The sequence below is a fragment of the Balaenoptera physalus genome (assembly GCF_965194825.1).
Source record: "Balaenoptera physalus genome assembly, chromosome: 16".
Classification (NCBI taxonomy): Eukaryota; Metazoa; Chordata; class Mammalia; order Artiodactyla; family Balaenopteridae; genus Balaenoptera; species Balaenoptera physalus.
This window is the reverse complement of record NC_138898.1, coordinates 70670861-70691334: the sequence shown is the minus strand read 5'-3', so window position 1 is coordinate 70691334 and position 20474 is coordinate 70670861. Positions and strand designations below refer to the sequence as shown.

The 20474-nt window shown below is 40.2% G+C and overlaps 1 protein-coding gene across 16 annotated transcripts in view; it reads left to right on the top strand.

The window, feature by feature from the left end:
* DNAH3 (dynein axonemal heavy chain 3) overlaps nt 1–20474 on the top strand; it is a 209385-nt gene that overhangs the window by 35702 nt on the left and 153209 nt on the right. For 13 of the 16 annotated variants that reach the window (XR_014254974.1, XM_082430917.1, XM_082430912.1 and 10 more), the window contains 2 exons: nt 13012–13196; nt 14452–14575. Coding sequence is in view for 14 of the 16 variants with exons in the window: in XM_082430917.1 (XP_082287043.1) it covers nt 13012–13196; nt 14452–14575 (309 nt within the window). In the remaining 2 variants the exon portion in view is untranslated. Of the gene's footprint in view, nt 1–13011; nt 13197–14451; nt 19293–20474 lie in introns of those variants that run through there. The other 3 variants (XM_082430910.1, XM_082430918.1, XM_082430909.1) reach the window with 3 other exon arrangements.

The following is a 20474-nucleotide window of genomic DNA, read 5'->3' as shown; positions in this document are numbered from 1 at the left end:
ACAGAGTACTGAGCTGAGCTCCCCATGCTATACTGCAGGTTCCCACTAGCTATCTGTTTTACACATGGTAGTATATTTATGTCAAACCTAATCTCCCAATTCATCCCACCCTGCCCTTCCCCGCCTGTGTCCACATGTCCGTGCTCTACATCTGCATCTCTATTCCTGCCGTGGAAATAGGTGCATCTGTACTATTTTTCCAGATTTCACATACATGCGTTAATATATGATATTTGTCTTTCTCTTTCTGACTTACTTGACTCTGTATGACAGACTCTAGGTCCATTCATATCTCTACAAATGACCCAATTTCATTGCTTTTTATGCCTGAGTAATATTCCATTGTATATATGTACCACATCTTCATTATCCATTCATCTGTCAATGGACATTTAGGTTGCTTCCATGACCTGGCTATTGTAAATAGTGCTGCAATGAACATTGGAGTACATGTGTCTTTCTGAATTATGGTTTTCTCTGGGTATATGCCCAGTAGTGGGATTGCTGGGTCATATGGTAATTCTATTTTTAGTTTTTTAAGGAACCTGCATACTGTTCTCCACAGTGACTTTATCAGTTAACATTCCCACCAACAGTGCAAGAGGGTTCCCTTTTCTCCACACCCTCTCCAGCATTTACTGTTTGTAGATTTTTTGATGATGGCCATTCTAACTGGTGTGAGGTGATACCTCACTGTAGTTTTGATTTGCATTTCTCTAATAATTAGTGATGTTGAGCAGCTTTTCATGTGCCTCTGGGCCATCTGTATGTCTTCTTTGGAGAAATGTCTATTTAGGTCTTCCAACCATTTTTTGATTGGGTTGTTTGTTTTTTTGATATTGAGCTAAATGAACTGTTTGTATATTTTGGAGATTAATCCTTTGACCATTGCTTCAATTGCAAATATTTTCTCCTATTCTAAGGATTGTCTTTTCATCTTGATTATGGTTTCCTTTGCTGAGCAAAAGCTTTTAAGTTTCATTAGGTCCCATTTGTTTATTTTTGTTTTTATTTTCATTACTCTAGGAGGTGGGTCAAAAAAGATCTTGCTGTAATTTATGTCAGAGTGTTCCTCTCATGTTTTCCTCTAAGAGTTTTATAGTGTCCAGTCTTACATTTAGGTCTTTAACCCATTTTGAATTTATTTTTGTGTATGGTATTAGTGAGTGTTCTAATTTCATTCTTTTACATGTAGCTGTCCAGTTTTCCCAGCACCACTTATTGAAGCAGCTGTCTTTTGTCCATTGTATATCCTTGTCTCCTTTGTCATAGATTAGTTGACCATAGGTGTGTGGGTTTATCTCTGGGCTTTCTATTCTGTTGCATTGATCTATATTTCTGTTTTTGTGCCAGTACCATATTGGCTTGATTACTGTAGCTTTGTAGTATAGTCCGAAGTCAGGGAGCCTGATTCCTCCAGCTCTGTTTTTCTTTCTCAAAATTGCTTTGGCTATTTGGGGTCTTTTGTGTTTCCATACAAATTGTAAGATTTTTTGTTCTAATTCTGTGAAAACTGCCATTGGTAATTTGATAGGGATTGCATTGAGTCTGTAGATTGCTTTGGGTAATATGGTCATTTTCACAATATTAATTCTTCCAATCCAAGAACATGGTATATCTCTCCATCTGTTTGTGTCATCTTTGATTTCTTTCATCAGTGTTTTATAGTTTTCGGTGTACAGGTCTTTTGCTTCCTTAAGTAGGTTTATTCCTAGGTATTTTATTCTTTTTGATGCAGTGGTAAATGGGATTGTTTCCTTAATTTCTCTTTCTGCTCTTTTGTTGTTAGTGTATAGGAATGCAAGAGATTTCTGTCCATAAATTTTGTATCCTGCAACTTTACCAAATTCATTGATTAGCTTTAATAGTTCTCAGGTGGCATCTTTAGGATTTTCTATGTATAGTATCATGTCATCTGCAAACAGTGACAGTTTTACTTCTTCTTTTCCAATCTGTATTCCTTTTATTTCTTTTTGTTCTCTGGATGCCGTGGCTAAGACTTCCAAAACTATGTTGAATAATAGTGATGAGAGTGGACATCCTTGTCTTGTTCCTTATCTTAGGGGAAATACGTTCAGTTTTTCACCATTGAGAATAACGTTTGCTGTGGGTTTGTCGTATATGACCTTCATTATGTTGAGGTAGGTTCCCTCTATGCCCACTTTCTGGAGAGTTTTTATCATAAATCAGTGTTGAATTTTGTCAAAAGCTTTTTCTGCATCTATTGAGATGATCATATGGTTTTTATTCTTCAATTTGTTAATATGGTGTATCACATTGATTGATTTGCGTATATTGAAGAATCCTTGCATTCCTGGAACAATTCCCACTTGATCATGGTGTATGATCCTTTTAATATATTGTTGCATTTGGTTTGCTAGTATTTTGTTGAGGACTTTTGCATCTATATTCATCAGTGATATTGGTCTGTAATTTTCTTTTTTTGTAGTATCTTTGTCTGGTTCTGGTATCAGGGTGATGGTGGTCTTGTAAAACAAGTTTGGGTGTGTTCCTTCCTCTGCAATTTTTTTGGAAGAGTTTGAGAAGGATGGGTGTGAGCTCTTCTCTAAATGTTTGATAGAATTCACCTGTGAAGCCATCTGGTCTTGGACTTCTGTTTGTTGGAAGATTTTTAATCACAGTTTCAATTTCATTACTTGTGATTGGTCTGTTCATATTTTCTATTTCTTCCTGGTTCAGTCTTGGAAGTTTGTATCTTTCCAAGAATTTGTCCATTTCTTCCAGGTTGTCCATTTTATTGGCATAGAGTTGCTTGTAGTAGTCTCTTATGATCCTTTGTATTTCTGCATTGTCAGTTGTAATTTCCCCTTTTTCATTTCTAATTTTAATGATTTGAGTCCTCTCCCTTTTTTTTATTGATAAGTCTGGCTAAAGATTTATCAATTTTGTTTATGTTCTCAAAGAACCAGCTTTTAGTTTCATTGATCTTTGCTATTGTTTTCTTCATTTCTTTTCATTTATTTCTGCTCTGATCTTTATGATTTCTTTCCTTCTACTAACTTTGGGTTTTCTTTGTTCTTTTTTCTCTAGTTGCTTTAGGTGTAAGTTTAGATTGTTTATTTGAGATGTTTCTTGTTTCTTGAGGTGAGATTGATTTGCTATAAACTTCCTTCTTAGAACTACTTTTGCTGCATCCCATAAGTTTTGGGTCACTGTGTTTTCATTGTCATTTGTTCCTATGTATTATTTATTTCGACTTTGATTTCTTCAATGACCTCTTGGTTATTTAGCAGTGCACTGTTTAGCCTCCATGTGTTTGTGTTTTTTACAGTTTTTTTCCTTTAGTTGATTTCAAATCTGATAGCGTTGTGGTCAGAAAAGATGCTTGATACGATTTCAATTTTCTTAAATTTACCGAGGCTTGATTTGTGACCCAAGATATGATCTACCTTGGAGAATGTTCCGTGTGCACTTGAGAAGAATGTGCATTCTTCTGCTTTTGGGTGGAATGTCCTATAAATATCAATTAAATCTATCTGGTCTATTGTGTCATTTAAAACTTGTTTCCTTATTTATTTTCTGTCTGGATGATCTGTCCCTTGGTGTAAGTGGGGTTTTAAAGTCCCCCACTATATTTGTGTTACTGTCGATTTCACCTTTTATGGCTGTTAGCATTTGCCTTATGTATTTATGTGCTCCTATGTTAGGTGCATAAATATTTATGATTGTTATATCTTCTTGGATTGATCCCTTGATCATTATGTAGTGTCCTTCCTTATCTCTTGTAACAGTCTTCATTTTATCTGATATGACTATTGCTACTCCAGCTTTCTTTTGATTTCCATTTGCATGGAATATCTTTTTTCATCCCCTCACTTTCAGTCTGTATGTGTCCCTAGGTCTGAAGTGGGTCTCTTGTAGACAGCATATATATGGGTCTTGTTTTTGTATACATTCAGCGAGCCTCTGTCTTTTGCTTGGAGCATTTAATCCATTTACATTCAAAGTAATTATCGATATGTATGTTCCTATTACCATTTTCTGAATTGTTTTGCATTTGTTTTTGTGGATCTTTTTCTTCTCTTGTGTTTCTTGCCTAGAGAAGTTCCTTTAGCATTTGTTGTAAAGCTGGTTTGGTGGTGCTGAATTCTCTTAACTTTTTCCTGTCTGTTAAACTTTTGATTTCTCTGTCAAATCTAAATGAGATCCTTGTGGATTGGTGTAATCTTTGTTGTAGGTTTTTCCCTTTCATCACTTTAAATATACCCTGCCACTCCCTTCTGGCCTGCAGAGTTTCAGCTGAAAAATCAGCTGATAACCTTATGGGGATTCCCTTGTATGCTATTTTTTGCTTTTTCCTTGCTGCTTTTAATATTTTTTCCTTGAATTTATTTTTTGTTAGTTTGATTAATATGTCTTGCTATGTTTCTCCTAGGGTTTATCCTGTATGGGACTCTTTGCACTTCCTGGACTTGGGTGGCTATTTTCCTTCGCATGTTAGGGAACTTTTCGACTATAATCTCTTCAAATATTTTTTCAGACGGTTTCTCTTTCTCTTCTGCTTCTGGGACCCCTTTAATTTGAATGTTGGTGCGTTATTAAATGTTGTCCCAAAGGTCTCTGAGACTGTCCTCAATTCTTTTCATTCTTTTTTCTTAATTCTGCTCCTTGGCAGTTATTTCCACCATTCTACCTTCAAGCTCACTTATCCATTCTTCTGCCTCAGTTATTCTGCTATTGATTCCCTCTAGAGTATTTTTAATTTCAATTATTGTGTTGTTCATCACTGTTTGTTTGTTCTTTAGTTCTTCTAGGTCTTTGTTAAACATTTCTTGTATTTTCTTGATCCGTGCTTCCATTCTATTTCCAAAATTTTGGATTATCTTTACTATCATTACTCTGAATTCTTTTTCAGGTAGGTTGCTTATTTCCTCTTCATTTTTTTGGGCTTTTAGGTTTTTACCTTGCTCCTTCATCTGTAAGATATTTTTTTGTCATCTCATGTTTTTTCAACGTGTGGGTCTGTGTTCCTGTCTTACTAGTTGTTTGGCCTGAGACGTCCAGCACTGGAGTTTCCAGATAGTTGGGTGGAGCTGGGTCTTGGTGCCGAGATGAGGACCTCTGGGAGACCTCACTCTGATGAATATTCCCTGGGGTCTGAGGTTCTCTATCAGTCGAGCAGTTTGGACTTGGCACTCCCACCACAGGAGCTCAGGCCCGACCCTTGGCCTGGGAGCCAAGACCCTGCAAGCTGTGTGGCACAGGAAAAAAGAAAAAACAAGGAAGAACAATAACAAAGAATAAAAAAGAAAATAAAGTTAGAAAAATTTAAAAATCTATTAGAAAAAATAAAAATATAAATGAAACAACAAGAAGGTAAAACAGGGTTCAAGGTGGCGGAGTAGAAGGATGTGCGCTCACTCCCTCTTGTGAGAGCACCAGAATCACAACTCACTGCTGAACAATCATCAACAGGAAGACTCTGGGACTCACCAAAAAAGATACCCCACATCCAAAGACAAAGCAGAAGCTGCCATGAGATGGCAGGAGGTGCGCAATCACAATAAAATCAAATCCTATAACCGCTGGGTGGGTGACTCACAAACTAGAGAACAGTTATACGACAGAAGTCCACCCACTGGAGTGAAGGTTCTGAGCCCAACGTCAGGCTACCCAACCTGAGGGTCCAGCAATGGGAGGAGGAATTCCCAAGAATCAGACGTTGAAGGCTAGTGGGATTTGATTGCAGGACTTTGACAGGATTGGGGGAAACAGAGACTCCACTCTTCGAGGGCACACACAAAGTAGTGTGTGCATCAAGACCCAGGGGGAAGGAGCAGTGACCCCATAGGAGATTGAACCAGACCTACCTGCTAGTGTTGGAGGGTCTTCTGCAGAGGCGGGGGGTGGCTATGGCTCACCACAGGGACAAGGACACTGGCAGCAGAAGTTCTGGGAAGTACTCCTTAGTGTGAGCCCTCCTGGAGTCTGCCATTAACCCCACCAAGAGCCTGTAGGCTCCAGTGCTGGTTGCCTCAGACCAAACAACCAACAAGGAGGAAACTCAGCCCCACCCATCAGCAGACAAGCCAATTAAAGTTTTACTGAGCTCTGCCCACCAGAGCAACACCCAGCTCTACCCACCACCAGTCCCTCCCGTCAGGAAGCTTGCAGAAGCCTCTTAGATAGCCTCGTCTACCAGAGGGCAGACAGCAGAAGCAAGAAGAGCTACAATCCTGCAGCCTGTGGAACGAAAACCACATTCACAGAAAGATAGACAAAGTGAAAAGGCAGAGGACTTTTTACCAGATGAAGGAACAAGATAAAACCCGAGAAAAACAACTAAATGAAGTGGAGATAGACAGGCAACCTTCCAGAAAAAGAATTCAGAATAATGATAGTGAAGATGATCCAGGACCTTGGAAAAAGAATGGAGGCAAAGATCGAGTAGATGCAAGAAATGTTTAACAAAGACCTAGAAGAATTAAAGAACAAACACCTAGAAGAATTAAAGAAGAAACAAACAGAGATGAGCCATATAATAACTGAAATGAAAAATACAGTAGAAGGAATCAATAGCAGAATAACTGAGGCAGAAGAACGGATACGTGACCTGGAAGACAGAATGGTGGAATTCACTGCTGTGGAACAAAATAAAGAAAAAGGAATGAAAAGCAATGAAAACAGCCTAAGAGACCTCTGGGACAACATTAAATGCACCCACATTCACATTATAGGGGTCCCAGAAGGAGAAGAGAGAGAGAAAGGACCTGAGAAAATATTTGAAGAGATTATGGTCGAAAAGTTCCCTAACGTGGGAAAGGAAATAGCCACCCAAGTCCAGGAAGCACAGAGAGTCCCAAGAGGGATAAACCCAAGGAGACACACGCTGAGACACATAGTAATCAAGTTGACAAAAATTAAAGACAAAGAAAAATTATTAAAAGCAATAAGGGAAAAATGACAAATAATATACAAGAGAACTACCATAACGTTAACATCTGATTTCTTAGCAGAAACTCTAAAGCCAGAAGGCAGTGGCACAATATATTTAAAGTGATGAAAGGGAAGAACATACAACCAAGATTACTCTACCCGGTAAGGATCTCATCCAGATTTAACAGAGAAATCAAAAGCTTTACAGACAAGCAAAAGCTAAGAGAATTCAGCACCACCAAACCAGCTCTACAACAAATGCTAAAGGAACTTCTATAAGGGGGAAACACAAGAGAAGAGAATGACCTACAAAAACAAACCCAAAACAATTCAGAAAATGGTAATAGGAACATACATATTGATAATTACCTTAAATGTGAGTGGATTAAATGCTCCAACCAAAAGACAGAGGCTCGCTGAATGTATACAAAAACAAGAGCCATATATATGCTGTCTACAAGAGACCCACTTCAGACCTAGGGACTCATACAGACTGAAAGTGAGGGGATGGAAAAAGATATTCCATGCAAAGGGAAATCAAAAGAAAGCTGGAGTAACAATACTCATACCAGATAAAATAGACTTTAAAATAAAGACTATTACAAGAGACAAGGAAGGATACTACATAATGATCAAGGGATCAATCCAAGAAGAAGATATAACAATCATATTGGCACCCAACATAGGAGCACCTCAATACATAAGGCAAATGCTAACAGCTATAAAAGAGGAAACTGACAGTGACACAGTAATAGTGGGGGATTTTAATACCTCACTTACACCAATGGACAGATCATCCAGACAGAAAATTAATAAGGAAACACAAGCTTTAAATGACACAATAGACCAGATAGATTTAATTGATATTTATAGGACATTCCATCTGGAAACAGCAGACTACACTTTCTTCTCAAGTGCACACAGAACATTCTCCAGGATAGATCACATCTTGGGTCACAAATCAAGCCTCAGTAAATTTAAGAAAATTGAAATCATATCAAGCATCTTTTCCGACTACAATGCTGTGAGATTAGAAATGAATTACAGGGCAAAAAACATTAAAAACACAAACACATGGAGGCTAAACAATATGTTACTAAATAACCAAGCGATCACTGAAGAAATCAAAGGGGAAATCAAAAAATACCTAGAAACAAATGACAATGAAAACACGACGACTCACAACTTATAGGATGCAGCAAAAGCAGTTCAGAGGGAAGTTTATAGCAATAGAATCCTACCTCAAGAAACAAGAAACATCTCAAATAAACAATTCAACGTCACACCTAAAGGGACTAGAGAAAGAAGAACAAACAAAACCCAAAGTTAGTAGAAGAAAAGAAACCATAAAGATCAGAGCAGAAATAAATGAAAGAGAAAGAAAACAATAGCAAAGATCAGTAAAACTAAAAGCTGGTTCTTTGAGAAGATAAACAAAATTGATAAACCACTAGCCAGACTCATCAAGAAAAAAAGGGAGAAGACTCAAATCAATAGAATTAGAAATGAAAAAGGAGAAGTAACAACTTGACACTGCAGAAATACAAAGGATCATGAGAGATTACTACAAGCAACTGTATGCCAATAAAATGGACACCCTGGAAGAAATGGAAAAATTCTTAGAAAAACACAACCTTCCGAGACTGAACCAGGAAGAAATAGAAAATATGGGATTGACATATATACACTAATATGTATAAAATAGATAACTAATAAGAATTTGCTGTGTTAAAAAAATAAATAAAATAAAATTCAACAACAACAAAAAAAGAATTTAGGTGGAATTGGTAGAAAATGGAGTGGGCAGAATTAGAAATAACATTTCTTATATATAACCTTCTGTGTTTTTAATAGAATGTAAGATTTTTACCCTAAGGATGGTATTGTTGACAGTGGCATGTTGAAAGCCACATTTTATATTGTTCCAATATTTAAATGGAAATCTGAACTGACTTTTATGTGAATTTATTCCTGAAAATCCATGCTAAAGGACATTGGAGTGTGGATCATCAAAAAGTTTCTAGCTTTTGTAAATAAAGTTGTAATGAACAATTGTAAAAAAAAAAAAAAAGCAAGGTAAAACAACCACAACAGCAAAACAAAAGAAAACAAAAAACTGGAAAAGGCCTTGGCTGTGTAGAGGTGGGGGACCTTAGGTCCAGCCGGGGCTTAGGCGGGGGCAGGGCCTAGGCTCAGGACCAGAGTGGAGGTAAAAGGCAGGGGGTGGGGGGGTAGTGCCTAGGCTCAGTGCAGCCAGAGGAGGCCTTGGAGTGCTGAGGATCAGGCCTCGGACCTCAGCAGGCCCCCTGGGGCCAGAGTGGGCAGGGGAAATACTGGCCCATTTCCTTCTGATCCTCCTATCCCCCGAGTGTCTCTCTCCCTTCCTGCTGGCTGATCTCACCTTGGATGGGCCCCTCCCAAGTGAGTGTGGGAACCCCTCCCCTCCCCCAGCTTCCCATTAGGGGCACTGACCCTGTCTATGCTCTACTTTTCCTCCCCCCTCCCTTCCTCCCACGCCCCCAGGGCCCACATAGCAGGAAGGGGCCTCAGAGGGCAGAGGATCGGGCCCTGGACCTCAGCAGGCTCCCCGGGCCCAAGTGGGCAGGGGAAACGCTGGCTGTGTTCCCTTCTGATCCTCTGATACCCAGAGGGTCTCTCCCCATCCGCACTGATCCCCTCGCTGTGGGTGTGTCCCTCCAGGCATGGGAGCCCCTCCCCTCCCCCAGCCACCCCTCAGGGGCGCCTGTCCTGTCCAGCCTCCACTTCTCCTTCCCCCTCCCTCCCCCCCACGTCCTACCCAGTCGCTTGTGGGTTCCTCCTGTCCCCTTAGGTGTCCAAGGTCCCCCACCAGCACCTGGTAGGTGCCCTAGTGGTGAGGACACATGAACTCCGTGTCCTCCTACTCTGCCATCTTGACTCCCCCCCCCCTTTACTTTCATATAGAACACTTCATTCTTGTCACTGCTGATCACCAAATGTGTGGAGGATTTTCTCCACACCGCGCAATTCTGTAACACCAGCTAGGTGCCCTACAATTCAACTTAATTCTGACACTGTCTACCCAGAGATAGCATCAGCTTGCACAGGTTAAGGGCTCAGTCCTATAAAAATGCCCCCCCATTACTTCAGACGCCAGTCACAAGTCCAGATTGTCACCTTGCCTCTGATCAACCAGCTATAGATTGAAGGTTCCAATGACCCCCTTCTTGGGTTTGATTAATTTGCTCCAAGCTTCTAATCATGGCTCAGTGTTTCCGGTGACCCACTCCTCATCCAGGAGCCATCTAGGAGCCCACCCTGAGTCACCTCACTAGAAGAAAAGATACTCTTATTATCCATGAAATTACAGAGGTTTCATGGGCTCTGTGCTAGGAACCAGGGGCAGAGACCAATATATATTTTTCCTTTATTTCGCAGTGGGTCTGCTACCACTCTTCTGGGCCCTTGCAAGAAGCTAATAGGTTAGCCACATGATATTTACTCTATGCTTTCTCATACAAAAGGGAAGAAGAATGGATCCTTATCAGAGGGAGTCTATCACACTGAGAGGATCTACCTATATTAGACCAGGCTACATGCTGCAACAAGGAGAACCAAGATGTCATGATTGAAAATAATAGTTTATTCTTGCTCGGGATAGCTCCAGATTGGCGGGGAGACATATTGTGTGCATTCAGAGACTCAAGGAGATGGTGACTTTACATCTTTAACATATAGCCTTCAAGGTCATTCTAAGTGTTGATATCCTAGACTGTTGGCAGGAAGAAAGAGCATGGAGGAATATGCAAGGACAGTTTCATGTGCTGTACCTGAAAGTGATACTTATCACTGCTTCCTACTTCCCACTGACTGGAACTCAATCACATGACCATACCTACTATGGACTGAATTGTGTCTCCCCCAGATTCATATGTTGAAGCCTGTCTTAGTCCATTCAGGCCGCTATAACCAACTACCATTGGCTGAGTAGCTTATAAACAATAGAAATCTATTTCTAACAGTTCTGGTGGCTGGGAAGTCCAAAATCAAGGCTCTAGCAGATTTGTTGTTTGTTGAGAGCCTGCTTCCTTGTTCACAGACCACCATCTTCTCATTGTATCCTCACATGGAAGAATGGGTGAGGGGTCTCTGGGGTCTCTTTTATAAAAACACTAATCCCATTCATGAGAGCATAGCCCTCATGACCTAATTATCTCCCAAAGGCCACCTCAAAATAACTGTTACAGGCTTGAGGACACAGCGGGGAAGGGGAAGCTGGGACAAAGTGAGAGAGTAGCATTGACATATATACAGTACCAAATGTAAAATGGATGGCTAGTGGGAAGCTGTTGCATAGCACAGGGTGATCAGCTCGATGCTTTGTGATGACCTAAAGGGGTGAGACAGGGAGGGTGAGAGAGAGGCTCAAGACGGAGGGGATATGGGGATATATGTATACACATAGCTGATTCACTTTGTTGTTGTACAGCAGAAACTAACACAACATTGTAAAGCAATTATACTCCAATAAAGATAAAAAAATTTTTAAAATACTGTTACATTAGGGATTAAGTTTCAACATACAAATTTTGGGAATACACAAACATTCAGTCTATGGCAAAGCACTAATGCCCTATGTGACTGTATTTGGAGACAGGGCCTATAAGGAGATAATAAGACTAAAGAAGGTAAAAGGATGAGGCCCTAATCCATTAGGGTTGGTGCCCTTACAAGAAGAGAAACAGACAGAGCTCCTTTCCTCTCCACCATGTGAGGACACAGCGAAAAGGCAGCTATCTGCAAGTCAGGAAGAGAGCCTTCACTAGGGACCAAATAGGTCAGTACCTTGACCTTGGACTTCCCAGCCTCTAGAACTATGAGAAAATACATTTTTGTTGTTTAAACCACCCAGTCTGTAATATTTTGTTATGGTAGTCCAAACTGACTGGTAAAATACTCAAGTAAAAATACAGAGGAGGCTGGGAAATATAATCCAGCTCTGAGTCCAAAAGTGGAGAATACTATGAATTCATGTAGCACAATAGATAAGTTTTCTGTATAGCAAGTTTCTGAATTGTATAAAAATTCATTTCTAAAATCCCAGCATCATCTGTAAAGATGTTTTAATCATTTTCTCATCAGTTTGATACAATTAGCTCAATTGTGGAGGGGTCTCCACACATTAAGAAGGAATATCAAGGACTGAAAACATTGAGAGGAGTGGTTTTTATCTATCTATAGTGTATGACCATCAACATGTAATGATCAATTAATAATAACAAAAACTGTTATAGCTATTATTGCTAACATTTCTTGAGGGCTGCTAGGCATGTGCTAGGCATGGATGTATTGCAAATAATTTGTTCCTAATTGTAGTTAAAATGCTGAAGACTGTCATTCATTAGCTTTTGTATAAATTAGAGCATATTCAAATTATTCCTATAATAACATATTTTTTCACAGTCTTGTGTTTGAGGATAAGTGGGCAGTTAGATCTAGTGGTCCCAGTAGTTGAATGTAAATTTCTCTATGCCACCAGGAATTACCTGCAGCACATGAGGATAAACTTGCTGGTGTACTGTTAAGAGGAGTGATTACAAATTAATTTAGTGTTCTACTTCAACATAAAATTGAGGAGTTGCTGCTGTTGGTAGTGGTGATATTCGTTATTGTTTTGGTCTAAATCTGTATTTTACTCGTGGTATTTCTGTTAAGAGTATAAGCTTTGGAATGAATTAAACTAGTTCAAATCCTGGCTGTAACATCTACACATCATGTTGCTTTGGATAAAGTTACTCAGCCTCCCTTTCTTCCATTATAAAATGTTGATAATAATAGTTCCTAACTCTTGGAATTTTCGTGAAGATTAAATGAGTTAATGTTCATTCAGTGATTAGAATGAGGCATGGCACATAGTAAAGGGCCTAGTACATGTCATATATTATTATCATTTCTACTGTTATTATTTCTAAAATATGGTATGTATGTGAATATTATCCATCAAGAATTTTCAGGTAGAGAAAAGTTGGAAAACATTGTTCTAGTCTCCAAATAGGAACCATGTTTGTTTAGTATAGTGGATCTTATAAGAAAGCTATTTTTAGATAATGATGATGGCTGTTTCTTTCCCTGTAGCATCTGTAATCAGTACAGCATGGTTGCAGACAAAGTCAGTGAGATTCCTGTCAACACTGGGGAGCTAGTATTCCTCATTCAATTCTTAAAGAAATCCAGCGATGTCACCGTGTTCAAACTGAGGCGGCAACTTAGAGATGCAGCTGAACGGCTAGAGTTCCTGATGGACTATGCAGACTTGCCCCGTAAGTCCAATGTCATGTGTGTATATGCAACTGTATGTGTATATTTATATTTTTAGGGATAAGGAGCCAGGGGAAGGAGAGTTAGCAATTCTACCACTAAATATCAGTATTGGGAGAGCTACTTTTCAAGTGTGTCCATATAGTAGAGGCACTAATTCCACACTCTTATCCACCGGAATTTGAATCAAAGAGAATCTTACTGTTAGACAAAAAGAAGAAATATCTAGGGACTTGACTTGTTCTTAGATGCCTGTCATTGCATCTTGTGCCTGGTGTTTCTGGAAAAGTCACTTTCAAATGCAGAGTCCTTTTATAAGTGGGTAGGTTGCATTCATCTATAATCTAAATACAATCCCACCTTTGAGGAGGCCAGGACACTTTCCTTCATGCTCCTGCATATATTAAAAGGAAAGAAATGATCAGGGCCCCTTCAAGGCTTATTGAGCCAAGTTAGGACTCAGTAAGGACCTAACTTTGTAAGGACCAGGTTCTGAAGGAAAAACTGACATGCCCTCTACAAGCCAAGTTTCAGAGCCTTTTTCCATCTGGAAATACCTGTGACTTACCTGGTGTTCACAATGTTTAGGGGGGATGGTTATGGAAGGTAGAGATAGGGACTGGGAGTGAAAAGTGGTCCACTATAACCATCCACCTGCACATTCATGAGCTGTGCTCTTGACCATGTGAACACACACTGGACTCTCTCACTGTGGTCTCTGCCTCCTAAATTCCCAAGGGTACAGAGGGAACCCAGGGCATTTTAACTGACCAGAGCCATAAAATGGGTAGGGCATCTGGCACTGATATTATCACTGACCTTTAACTAAAAGGGAGACTGAAACTCAGATGAGGTGAAATAGTTTAAAGAATAGTACTGAACTTCAACCTAGGTTTCTACTCAGACCTAGCCTGGGAAGATAATGAAGCACAGTGGTTAGAACATAGGCTTTGGAGTTGGTTAGACTTAGACCTGGGTTTGAAATCTGCTCTGCTGTCTCTTACTGGTGTGACCTTGACCACTTGGCTTAACTTTGTTTCCCATCTGTAAAAACGAGGATGATAATACTGTCTACCTTCTAGCCTGGCCTGTGGAAAGTGTTCAATAAATGTTGGCTATCATTCATCAATAATGGGCCCATTCATTAATTGCCACCCCCATACTCACTTCTGTTGACCTCTTGTTCTGCTGAATTAATTCCCTGCGAGTTGACCTATGCTGAGCATTGTCCTAGAACAGACTGTGTGTGTTTTGCAGAAGAGGATATCAAACTGAACAGTACTCTGTTCCTCTGGCCAGACCAGATTGAAGATATCTTTGAAAACAGCCGAAACCTTCTCCTTAGCAAGAGGGATCAGGCAGAGATGGACCTCATTAAAAGGTACAGGGAAAGTCTGAGGTTGTTTTAGAAATGATACCCAGCTTCATAACATGCTACATGTTCCTGGTTCTGTCTAGAGCCACCCCACCCAGCAGTGCGTGGGTGAAGTCTCAAGACAATTGGTGGAGAAGGAATTTCCTTTTGTTTCCCATTGAAGTATGTTCTCTTTAAGCCTGCTTCACTGTAGTGACGCCGGCCAATGCCTTCTCTCCCTGCCCTGAACAATTGGAATTTAGTGGTGCAGAGAGAAAAACACAAAAATAGGGACATGTAATAATAGCCTCACAATAATAATAGCAAAATTGTCAGCCTTACATTGGAGACTACAGATATGTGAGATATCAAGATAGGATAATAAAGGCATGGTTGGAGGCTGAGAAACTGCCTGTTTTGCAGCTGGTCCCGTTCAGTGCTAATGTGCCTGTAATCATTTATTCATTGAGTATTTATTATGGATTTTTACTATGTGCTATGCTCTATTCTAGACACATAAGTGTGTTTGACTGCTAAATAAATATTTTAGTGCAGTGACAAAGAAAATATTGCACACTGAAAAAGTCAGACAATATCAAGTGAAGTGGACCAAGTACCACGTATATGATAAAGACACACCTGTGTGCATGTGCGCGTGCACACACACAAACACGCACATCCCAGCTTGTAACACTTTGTTTAGGAACTGCAGATTCATACCAGTTACCATCCCCATCACACGTGAAACTCCCACTACCCAACTTTAGGTTCCATAATCCCTGCAAATACTCAGGAGAAAGGAAAAGGGTAGATAAAAGCAGGGATTTCTACACAGAATGGGAATTTGGGCTGAAGGATAAACCCACTTAGTTGCTACCTTCAAAATATGACTTAGTTCTGTTGCCCAGAAAAACAACAACGACAACAAAAGATGTGTGTGTGCGAGTATCTGTTTCTTCCTACAGCCTTCTCCTTCCTCTACCTAAATGGCTACTGTCCCCAGAACCCAGAATTAAGCCCAATGAGTAGAATTGATTTCTTTTAACTAATAGATTTTTATTTTTAGAACAGTTTTAGGTTCACAAAAAAATTGAGCACAAAGTATAGGATCCCCCTATACCCCCTCACCCCTTACACACAGCCTCCCCCATGGAACTGAGTTTTGATGCCTCACCAAGAAGCAGAACCATTTTGTAAGTTAGATGAACAGGAGCAAATTTCTTCATCTTTTTGAGCCTCAGTGTCCTCATCTGGAAAATGGGATAGTAGAACCAATCTCAGATCATCTCATTTTATGAGAGGTGTCATTGTATTGAAGGATAAAATGAAATGGTCTGAAGTGGTGCCTAGGTGGTGTCCAGCACATGACAGGCATTCAAGAGTGGTCAGCTTCTTTTGCACTTAAACAATGACTTCTTTGGGGAGAAAATGCTTCTTACTTTCCAAACCACTACCTTGTGAGCGTACTTCTAGAACATTACTGTAAGACCATTTACAGTAACTGTTGAAGTTAAGAGGAGTGAGGGGTGTCTCCTGAAGAAATGGGAACAAGTGTCATTTATGATGAGAGGAGAGTGCCAAGCTTCTTCTTCTTGGAGGGGCAACTCTAGCTTGACCCCATCATCTGGTCCCTGAGCTCTCAACCACAGAGCTCAACAGAGGAGCAGCTGTAGGGGATGCCTGCAGCCCTGGGCTCAGCCCTCTCTTTGGTGAAGTCTTAAACTTGCTGTCCATCATTTTTGCATAAATCCTGAGAAAAACCTTTGAGGAGGGCTTAACAATATTCATTTATTCATTCATCTTCTGTGGAAACAATCCCATTCCCTCTCTAAGAGACTTGACCTTATTTTTCCAGCCCATGATAATTTTTTGGCTTCAATGCTTATTTTTCTCCACTTGCTGTCCCCACTCCCTCTCCCAGTTTCTTTTCCACCTTTCCTCTGTCCACTCCATGCCTGGTTGGCTGATACCTGCAGTCTGTAGCCTCTGGCTCCCGTGTCTATTGGATCCAGACAGGGCCAGGCCAGTGGAGAGCACTCAGGAGGTTAGAGAGGGACTGCTGGGCTTCTTCCCCTCTCCCTCCCTGCTTGTTCCTGGGGCCCTGGCCGGTAGCTGCCTCCCTCCTGGATGACAGTTCTTGCTCCTCCGTGGTTCCAGTTCTCATTGTCCCCTCGGCCCTAGGGATCATAATGGCTTCCCTCTGAGGCTAGTCTCTGGGTGCTTCACTCTCCCCTCTTTGTTCCTTTAACCCTACCCACATCTCACCTCTGTAAGTAGTCCCTTAATTAAAGTCCTTCTTTGAACATCAGAGTGAATTCTTTTTCCTGCCAGAATTCTGACCAATCCACCATTTTAAAATTCTTGCATTATTCTCCCATAGACTCCAGGTGGTCCCACATATAGAACTCAATTTACTTAACTGAATTTCCTGAGTATCTACTATTTACTAATGACATACATTTATATATGTATATATTATGGACATGAAAGCACTTTAGAAACTGTAATGTGCTAAGCAATTATAAAAAATTTAAAACAGTACAAACTGTCAGTTATAAACAGTACAAACTGTCAGTTATGTTACAGGGATGTAATACACAGCACAAGGAATAGAGCCAATATTTTATAATAACTTTGTATGGTGTATAATCTATAAAAATATTAAATCACTGTGTTATACACCTGAGACCAATATATCAATAATATTGTTAGTCAACTATACTTCAATAAAATTAAAAAAAAGAAATTTAAAACAATAATAATTATAATATTTTACAATAATCACTGAGTTTGTGTACTATTTCCCTCTGGGAAGAATTCAAGAATGCTTTTATCAGAGATTTATCTTTGTGTGTGTGTCTGTGTTTGGAGCCTCAAGAAGAATCTTAACGATGTGAAAAGGCACCCAGCAGCACCTAACTGTGTAGATAACAGGAGAATCAGCTTTCCCCTCACTTTGTTCCACTCAGTGGTAGGTTCCACGGGCCTGGAAGTGACCTGGAATATACATGACAGACATCTCAGGAATGTGAGCTGCTCTTTGCCATAAGAGTGCATCTTCTGGGAAGAAAGAAAGGTGCCTTAAGGGGAGTACCCAGATTGTGTTCTGGGATCCAGATAGAGCACAGTGCCTTGCAAATAGCAGGTGCTTACTCTTTTGATGAATGAATGAATGAGTGAATGAATGAGACTTTTTTCCAGTAAGGATATTCTCTAAAATTAATACCTACCAGAGTGTGAAATCAGAGATTATTACAAAACAAAAATCTGAGAAGAAGCAGGCTGTCTTTCATAGCACTTACGTTCTCTATCTCTGAATCCTTAAGACTTTGGTGAAAAACAATCAGGGGAAGGAGAGGGTGGCAGTGGCCACCTTGCCCAGTTTCCTCTTGGGGTCCTGTCTCCATTCCTCTTCTCTGAGGATACAGAGAACAAAAGGGGCATGGGAGATGGAAGATAAAGCAGATAAATATGGAAGTTCTATGAAGGAAAAGAACAGGGAAACAGAGCACAGTGATTGCATTCAATGGGCAAGTCAGGGAAGGGCTCATGTAAATAAGACTTGAAGGATGAGAAGGATCCCATTAAGGGAAAATGTGGGGAGGGAGAGAGTAGAAGGGGGTCCTGTCCAGGCATCGAGCATAGAGTGAGCAATGGCTCCACCATGGGAATACCTTTGCCTAAGAAGGAGAGTAGCTATAAAAGGAGGCTGAAGAGTTAGAGGAGCACATCCTTGAAGTCATGGTAATGAGTTTGGGTTCCTTATTAAGTATGGTAGAAAGTCACTGATGGTTTTTAATCTGGGTACCAAAATGATCTAATTAATTTTTTCTTTTTATGGTTTGTTTACTTGAATCAGAATTCAAAAATGTCTACAGCATTACAATTGGTTTACATGTCTCTTAGATTTCCTTTTATCTGTAGGTCCCCCCTCCATCTCCTTTGGTTTTTTCCTTGTAATTTATTTATTAAAGAAACCAAGTCTTTTGTCCCCAGATCTAGACTTTCCTGATTGCACCTCTGTGGTGTCATTTAATATGTTCCTCTGTCCTCTGTATTTCCTATAAAATTTTAATAACTGATTTAAATCCTGTTACTAATCTTTGTCCCTGATCTCCTGTGCTAATAGGTAGCAAAGAAAATTTAAGTTTGTCTGTGAGCAAGAGTACTGCATGCAAATATGAGGAAAAAGAAAACGGAGTCAGCCATATTAATATCAGATAGAGTCGAAGTCAAGGCAAAAACATTAGTGATTCAAACATGGTTACTTAGGTGGGTGAAATAATGTTAAAGCAGTCATCAACCCTTTTATATCAAATAATTAATTAAAAATAAATGAAGTGAAACTTGAATAAGGAGATAATGGAAGTAAATAATTAAGAACCTTAATTTGTTGGATATGTATCAAACCTTCTACTCTACAATGGAAAAAACTATTCTTAAATGCCCTTAGGGGGCTTCCCTGGTGGCGCAGTGGTTGAGAATCTGCCTGCCAATGCAGGGAACACGGGTTCGAGCCGTGGTCTGGGAAGATCCCACATGCTGCGGAGCAAATAGGCCCGTGAGCCACAACTACTGAGCCTGCACATCTGGAGCCTGTGCTCAGCAACAAGAGAGGCCGTGACAGTGAGAGGCCCGTGCACCGCGATGAAGAGTGGCCCCCGCTTGCCGCAACTAGAGAAAGCCCTTGCACAGAAACAAAGACCCAACACTGCCAAAAATAAATAAATTAATTAATTAATTTTAAAAAAATGTCCTTAGGGGCCCTCCCTGGTGGCGCAGTGGTTAAGAATCTGCCTGCCAATGCAGGAACACGGGTTCTATCCCTGGTCCGGGGATATCCCACATGCTGTGGAACAACTAAGCTTGTGCACCACAGCTACTGAGCCTGCGCTCTACAGCCCACAAGCCACAACTACTGAGCCCGTGTGCCACAACTACTGAAGCCCGCATGCTAGAACCCGTGCTTTGCAACAAGAGAAGCCACTGCAATGAGAAGCCTGCGCACTGCAACGAAGAGTAGCCCCTGCTCGCCATAACTAGAGAAAGCCCGCACGCGGCAACGAAGACCCAACACAGCCAAAAATAAATAAATAAATAAATAAATTTATTTTAAAAAATGTCCTTAGAACATTTACAAAAATTGACCATATTTTAGGAACCCCTTCCCAAGAAAAAATACTTAAAGAAGCAGAAACGATATTGGCCATACTCTGTTATAATAGTGTGTATTAGTTATCTATTTCTGCATGACAAGTCATTCTGAAAAATAGCAACTTAAAACATCAAACATTCATTATCTCACAGTTTCTGTGGGTCAGAAATCTAGGTGCAGCTTAGCAGTATACCTCTGGCTCACGGTCTCTTATGAAGTTGCAGTCAGAATGTCAGCCAAGGCTGCAGTCTCATCTTAGGGCTCAACTGGGTGAGGATCTACATCCAGGCTCACTCACATGATTGTTAGTAGGATTCAGCTCCTCATATGCTGTTGGCCAGAAACTTCCCTCTATTCCTTGCTATATGGACCTCTCCATAGAGTAGCTCATAACATGGCAGCTGGCTTCCTTCAGAGAGAGAGAAAGAGAGAGAGGGAGAGAGACAGAGAGAAAGTCACAGTCTTTTTGTAACCTAATCTTGGGAGTAACATCCCATCACTTTTGCCATATTCTTTGTTAGAAGTGAGTTACTAGGTCTATCCCAACTCAAAAGGAGACAGTTACAGAAGGATATGAAGTATCAGGAGGTGTGGCTCTTTGGGGACCTTACCAGAGGCTGCTTACCGCACAGTGCAATTAGAAATAAAACCCAAATCAAACCATTGAAAATTAACTCTCTTAAATTACTTTTAAGAAAAAAAGAACATAAAAACTGCCGTAACAGAATTAAGTGTTCTTAAGATAATAGCCAAATTTATGGTATGTTACTA